The sequence below is a fragment of the Myotis davidii genome, unplaced genomic scaffold, assembly GCF_000327345.1.
Source record: "Myotis davidii unplaced genomic scaffold, ASM32734v1 scaffold135, whole genome shotgun sequence".
NCBI classification, from domain to species: Eukaryota; Metazoa; Chordata; class Mammalia; order Chiroptera; family Vespertilionidae; genus Myotis; species Myotis davidii.
In genome coordinates, this window is record NW_006289813.1 from 7,813,258 (window position 1) to 7,820,716 (window position 7,459).

The window sequence follows — 7,459 nt, forward strand, 5'->3', positions numbered from 1 at the left end:
TACACCTTGAAAAGCCGAAATCCACTCACTCACCATCGTGGGACGTGACACCCGCCTTTAGCTCTCTGAATGAGGTACCTGAGATGTCAACATTATTAGGAAAAGCACCCAGCAGTATCTTATTACTGCAGGTGTGTGACAAGGAGCATTTGTTCGGTGGGTGTGCCTTATAAATGCACCACCATCAGACTCTCAGATACACAAAAATCTTAAAATTAGGAAGAACGTTGGTTGTCATTCATCTGACCTATGCAGTAAAGGAATCCATCCATCCATCCATCCATCCACCCACACTTACCTGGAAATACAAAAGAGAATAGAATATGGCTCCTGCCTTCAAGGAGACGCACCCAGGAACCCAGTTTACCGCAGCTCCCGGCATAAGACAAGTCCACGGTGCTGGGAAGGAGCTGCATACCCAGCAAGGGAGGAGGCTGCCCACGTGCTGTGTCCTGAGGAGGGTGAGTGCAGACAAGAAGAGGACGGCTTTCCAGGTAGAAGGAAGAGCACATAGCCCCAGGGCAGTCAGCCACTTTCTGGTGGCACCGAGCGAGGCAGGAGCGTGAGGACCAGAGACAGTGCAAAGGGAGCAGGTCCCCTGGGCCAGAAGAGCATGCTGACCTCAACGTGCAGTGGGAGGAGAAGCGGAGCAGTGGTGGGAAGACAGTGCTGAAACTTCAGCAGCTCCCCTTGCCTGGAGATGCTGATGGACCTGAGGCCTGTTGCCTGCTTCCAACCGATGAGCAGCTTGATTCCTTAGGAGGCAGAGAGTGATGTGTGTAAAGTCAAGACTTCTGAGTTCTAAAGACGGAGGATCTGGGTGAGGATGTCTCATTGAGAGATGGAGAAACACATCTGGGAAGAGACTTAATCTGCATGGTTAACACCATCTGTCTTCCTCTCTCCAGGAAGGAGGTGCGGGACCTGGGGCTGGTCATCCTGGTGGACACACGTAAGAGTCCGGCCGTCCCTGCCCTCTCCCAGGCCCTGGCAGCTCTGCAGGTGAGTTGGGGTCACTCCCATCCTCAGTTCCCGAGTGTCTCAGGGCTAGGTGCTGTGGGCACAGAGCCCTCTTGGAAGGAGTGTCCAGCCCGCCCCCTGGTCCTCACTGCAAACCTTAACAGCAGAACCAGCAGGCTCAGCCTGTGCAGGCCTTGTAGTGTCATCTGTCTCAGCAGGAAATTCCTTTCATAGCACGTCTGTATCCAACAGCTGCTACATCAAGGTACAGCCCAGACAGGATGGAGGCCTCGAGGGGTGGCTGCCACTTGCTGTGAGGATGAGGGCCCTGGACCTTGGGTGCCTCTGGGACTGGTTCAAGGAGGTTGTCCAGCAGGTTCACGGTCCCCCCCCCAGGAAGACCCCACCCTGGATTCTGGTTTATGAATAACATCCAGAGAGGATTGGGGAGTCCCTGAAACGGGGATAAAGGCACCGCTGGGAAGTTCCAGGTACCCAGGGCTAGGCAGGAACCCAAGAGCATTAGCTTCCCTCAGACGTATGTACACAGGGCCCCTTGTGTGCCAAGCACTGTGCTGGGGACTGGGTGTCGAGGCTCCTGGAGTCTTCTCCAGCTGCCCTAGCTACTCCCTGAGCCAAAACCCGTGTCCTCTGTTCAGTCTCTGCTAAAGGTGCAGAGACAGAACCAGCCGCCGTTCTCACCCAGTTTCTTAAGTTTAGCGATGCCACGTGCAAGTTCTTCCCAGGAAGGACTCAGGGACAGAGGTTGGGAAATGTCTGAGTTAAGCGTTGAGGCCAGTGAGGCCAGGCCGGAGAGACCTGGGGAGATGATGGAAACCTCCAGGCTGGAGACACGAGGCCCGGAACTGAGGCCAGGCAGCGGGATGGACAGGTTAGCAGGAGCAAGGACATCCCTGGTCCGGGCATCTAGGCGGTGGTGCTGCTCCTGGCCTGATCCAGAAAGAAAAGCCAGCGAGCAGATTCTGGGAGGGGAAACAAGGCTGCCAGCCACCCAGCACTCGTGAAAGGGTCTCAGAGCAAACCTGATGGGTGAGTCTGCATTTCAGAGCGATGTACGTGCTCAGTCTTAGCTTTCTGCAAAAAAGGCTCACATTGCATTCCTGTAAAGCCTGCGTTATCTCCTCTGACACAGCCACAGGTTTGACGTGACAAAATTCACTTTCCATGAGACATTTCAGAAGCACACAATCTGTTTGCTCATATTCCCTGCTGTCAACCAGCTGTTGGGCTCAAAAGTCAGAAACCAGTTTTGTCATCCAGTTTTGTGTTCATATTCTGCTCAAGACTGGGAAAATTCCTTAGAGATTCTGGCCTTCCGTAATTACATGCAATTTTATATAACAGTAATGACTGAGAAATTGCCAAGTAAAGTTTTTTAAGAGAATAGATAGATGATTGCTTTCCAGAAAGATTTCAAAGGAAGTTCTGTTTAAAGATGTAATGGAAATGTTGATGACCCTAAGGTGTCCTCTGAGTCCTTCGATTTTGCTAAAAGATTGTTAATATGAACTTCCTGGTTGGTTGTGAGCCAACTGGACAATAAGACAACATGTGTTAATAACTCAGAAATGCATTTCCGTAAAGTTAGTGGTTGAATGCCTCAGGTAATAACATCAGGTCACCATCCATATAAATAGCAACTTAGGAGTAAAGCAATTTTGTTTTGCCTCCAAAACCAAACTAAAATGTCACCATTGATCAAATATTTTGAAAAATGTAACCAGAAGTTTTGAGCAGATTCCTAGAAATCCTTTTCTTTGCTTCATGTAGCTTATTGGGAAAAGCGTTATAATCATGAAAGAGCTGTGAGAGCTACCAGACCCATGTGCCACACAGGAAGTCCTGGCTTGGTATACCCATGACCCACCTTGGTTTCAGACACTCCAATGCTAGTGCCCCAGTGGAAGCCTTGATGAACCCCCAAAGCCAAAGCAGACAGCTGCTCACAGCCCCACCCACAGAAGCCCCTCTGGAGGGTCCTGGCCTGTCTCCTCCTCATGGGGACCAGCCTCCCACACTCACCCTTATCTACAGGTAGCCACTCAAGTAACTATACTTCAAATTATTAACTTATTAAAGTTCAAATACCATAAAAAATATCCCATTTTAAAAGGAAGTAATGATTTTTTTTCCCTTGATGGAAGAAAATCCTAAGAATTTGCTATCCCTCACACACAACACATAACTACTAAACACTAATTGGGGTAATTGTTATCAAGCATTGATTCTGTTCTCATTTGTTTGAGAATTAATATTAATTTGTTTGCAATAGAACAAATAGGAGTATATGAGAAATATAAAACACTCTGCAAAACTGTTTTGAATGCATGATAAATCAAAAGTTTAGCTAAATTAAGTGAGAGAAATAGAATATGGTTCTATGATGAGAAAGCAAGAATGGTTTTTTTCTTTGAGCTTTCTATGGTTTATTTATTCGATAAATATTTATAAAATGTCCTCCATAAGGAGCCACTAAACAAAAGTAGAAGTATATCAGATGAAATTAATACAAATATCAGTTAGTTCTGAGGCCCATCCAGTAAGTTCATTTCAACATAAGAAATTACCTAAAACCTGTTCACCACACTACAAGAAACTTTGAAAAAGTAAAGCTTCAGAGAATATGAATGAAGAAGCACTAATAAAAAGTGTTTTATTGCTAAATAATCTGACCTCAGTATAATAGCAAACAGAAACCAAGGAGGTTTGATTAAAGTCATAAACACATCAAAAAATAAGATTTTTCAGTTGATAGGATTAGAACAATTGGACATCTGTATGCAAAAGAAAAGGGGAAAAAATCCTCAACATATACCTCATACTACATATAAAAATTAACTCCAAATGGGTCATAGACCTACATATAAAATCTAAAACTACAAAACCACCAGAAGGTCACACAAGGTCATAATCATTTTCATGACCTTGGTTTACGCAAAAAATTTCTTACCTCTGACCCCAATAACATAATCCATAAAAGGAAAAAAGGATAAATTGGACTTCATCAAAAGTTAAAAATTTCTCAAAAGACACTGTTACTAAAACGAAAATACAAACTATGGACTGTGAAAAAACGTTTGCAAAACACATCTGATATTCTTGTACCCAGAATATATAAAGCCTCAAAACTCAAAAACAACAACAACAACCCAATAAAATATGGGCAAAAGATTTGAATACACTTCACCAAAGAGGATGTACGAATAGCAAGTAAGCATATGAAAATATATTCAACATCACTAGTCATTGGAGAACCTCAACTTAAAAGCAAAGTGAATAATACACATACTACAACAGCAAAACTTGACAAGAACAAGGGCTTGGTATTGCTGGTGGGAATGCAGAATGGTCCAGCCCCTCTGGAAAACAATGGGTCGTTTCTTCAGAAGTCCAACGCAGCTTGTCATAGGACCTAGCAATCTGCTACCTATTTACCCAAGAGAAATAAAAATGTACATTCACACAGTGTGTATCGTGCCTTTAATTATGATTGCTAAAAGCTAAAAACAACGCAATGTCCTGCAACTGGTAAATGGAACAACAAGCACGGGTTGTACCTTCATGCAGTGGAATACTACTCACCAATGAAAAGGGATGAACTGCTGATATTCACGACATGGATGAATTTCAAGTGCACCATGCTAAGTGAAGGAAGCCAATACTTGTGTGATCACAGTTATCTGACAACTTGGAAAGGTGGATTTATTGAGACAGAAAACAGAGCAGTGGTATCCAGGGGCCAAGGAGCTTGACTACAAAGGAGTGTGAAGAAATTTGGAGGATGCTAACCTGTGCCTTATCTTCATAGTGGTGGTGGTTACATGACTGTAAGTTATGTCAAAACTCAGAGAACTGTACACTAAAAAGGGTGAACTTTATTATATGTAAATTACAACCAATAAACCTGAATATATTAAATAATTCATAAGGGCAACTAATTTACACTTAGAGCAAAGGCATTCTGGATATTTTGGCAAAATATCAAAGTGGAAGTAGCACCAATGAAAATTGGACAATTCTATTAACTTAATGAAGTTAAAAATTAGAAAGCTAATTAATATTTTTTTGCTTATTTCAGAACATATCTCCACCCATAATTCATAGTATTTTGCTGTTGGTGGATAAAGATTCCACATTCAGGCCTGACAAGGATGCAGCAATTCAGGTATGGTTTTAGACCCTCAGCATTAGATCTGGCTTTGAGTGATGCATAAGATTAAATAGTAAGGCACCCAGATGAGATTAAACATTTGAAAGAATTTATGTAAGTTCTGGTCTCGGCCACAAAGGATCCTGGAAGACCTGTCTGTGGCCCTTCACTTCTTGCTGGAGCCAAGCAGAGCATAACATCAGAACACTTTGAAAATCGGATCTTCTTCTCCACCTCACTTGTTTTCTTTCCTTTTCGTTCTTCTTTCTCTTTTATTTAAAAACTTCTCTGCTTTCTTTATTGAAGGGTATTTTCACTAGATATGGACTTTTGGCTTCACAGTAGTTTTTCCGTTTGTTTGTTTGTTTGTTTGTTTAGCACTTTAAAGATGTTATTCTGTTTTTTTCTGGCCTTCCTATTTGCTGATGAAAAGTTCGTGGTAATTCAAGTAACTATTCATCTATTAGAAATGTAATTTTCCTCTGGCTACTTTCAAGATTTTCTCTCTTTTTTTCTTCAGCAAATTGACTATAATGTGACTGAGTATGGTTTTCATCATATTCATCCCATTAGGTATGGCTGAAATTTTATGTCTATCACCAAATTTAGAAAGTTTTCAGTCATTATTTCTTGAAATGTTTTTTTCTGCTTATTTGGGCAATCCTCTCTTTCTAGGATTTCAGTTACACACACTGATGCCATCTCGTAGGTCTCTGAGAATGTCTTTTTTTAAATGTTTTTTCTCAATTCTTCAGATCAGATTGTTCCCACTGATCTGTCTTAAAGGTCACTGACTCCATATTCTCATCTCCAGTCAGCTATTAATCCCATCTAGTGAATTTTTAAATTCAAATATTGTGTTTTTCAGCTATGAAATTTCCAGTGGGTTTTTAAATATAATCTCTGCTGAGGTTTCCTATCCTCTCATTAATTGCAAGTGTTTTCCCTTTACATCTTTGAGCATAGCTATAACAGTTGCTTTAAAGTGCTCATCTAATAATCTGGGTCTTCTCAGTGTTGGCCTCTGTTGATTATCTTTTTCTTTAAGAATGAGTCACATTTTCCTGATTCTTCGTGTGTCAAGTAATTTTGGATGGTATTCTAGACATTGTGAACATTCTTTTTTTTTTTAAATATATTTTATTGATTTTTTACAGAGAGGAAGGGAGAGAAATAGGGAGTTAGAAACATCGATGAGAGAGAAACATTGATCAGCCGCCTCCTACACATCTCCCACTGGGGATGTGCCCGCAGCCAAGGCACATGCCCCTGACCAGAATCGAACCTGGGACCCTTCAGTCCGCAGGCCAACGCTCTATCCACTGAGCCAAACCGGTTTTGGCATGAACATTCTTTTATAAAGACTCTAGATGCTGTTATAAACCTCCACACGGTGCTATTGTAGCGTGAATTTGACTTGGTTAGACTCAAACTGAAAACCATCCCTTGCATAGGTTCAGTTCAGATTTTGCCTTCAGTTGCTCAAAGTCCTCCCGGTGTACACATGGTTCAGGGTCACTTTACAGACTTCCGGAGCTCCCTTCCCCCACTTTCTCCCCTGTGAGCATTGATCTTCACGTTCCAACCCATCTATCCTCTGGTTCTTTGGGCCAGAAAGATGCCAATTTTCTATCAGAGCTTCAGCCACTCAGGTCTCACCATTAGCAGCCTGCTTTCCCACCTAAGCTGTAAAAACGGGATGCTCCCTCTATGCTGGTTCCTTCATCCACTTTCTGTTGCTCACGATAATCCCGGCTTTGTTCCCCTTCAGAGCTTTCAAACAGTTGCCATTGCACTTTGTCCAGAGTGTGTGGTTTGTCTGTGAAGGGTCAACTCTGCCTGCCGGGAACAGCACATCCTCACTTTCTTCCGCACGTTTCCTTTCCTTTTCCTGCCTTTTCACTTCCCCCTTATCATCTTGCCCTTGCTTCCTTCCCATTCCCCCCCCCCCCTTTTTTTGTCTTTTCTTAAAGGGGATTTCTCCTTCATTTCTCTTTGCTACCCTCTCCTTTCACTTCTTCTTCCCTTCATTCCTGTATCCAACCACACACAGTCCATTAATGCCACCAGCTAGGCAGCGTAGCGGAACCCATCAACAGCGGTTCTCCCAGGAAGGAGCCAGGCAGCGTAGCGGAACCCATCAACAGCGGTTCTCCCAGGAAGGGGCCAGGCAGCGTAGCGGAACCCATCAGCAGCAGTTCTCCCAGGAAGGAGCCATCCAGCGGTGTTTCCCTCTCCTGGCAGTGTGAGGTGGTGGGCTCCCTGAAGGCCCTGCACAAGTTTGTCGACAGCTCCCAGCTGACCGCAGACCTCGAGGGCTGCTTTCCC

The 7,459-nt window shown here is 43.5% G+C and overlaps 1 protein-coding gene across 1 annotated transcript in view; it reads left to right on the forward strand.

The window, feature by feature from the left end:
- PLEKHG4B (pleckstrin homology and RhoGEF domain containing G4B) overlaps positions 1-7,459 on the forward strand; it is a 44,377-nt gene that overhangs the window by 13,274 nt on the left and 23,644 nt on the right. Inside the window, 3 exon segments of the mRNA XM_015563083.1 lie at positions 909-1,002; positions 5,060-5,146; positions 7,376-7,459. The exon segment at positions 7,376-7,459 is cut by the window's right edge and continues 31 nt beyond it. Coding sequence (XP_015418569.1) covers positions 909-1,002; positions 5,060-5,146; positions 7,376-7,459 — 265 coding nt within the window.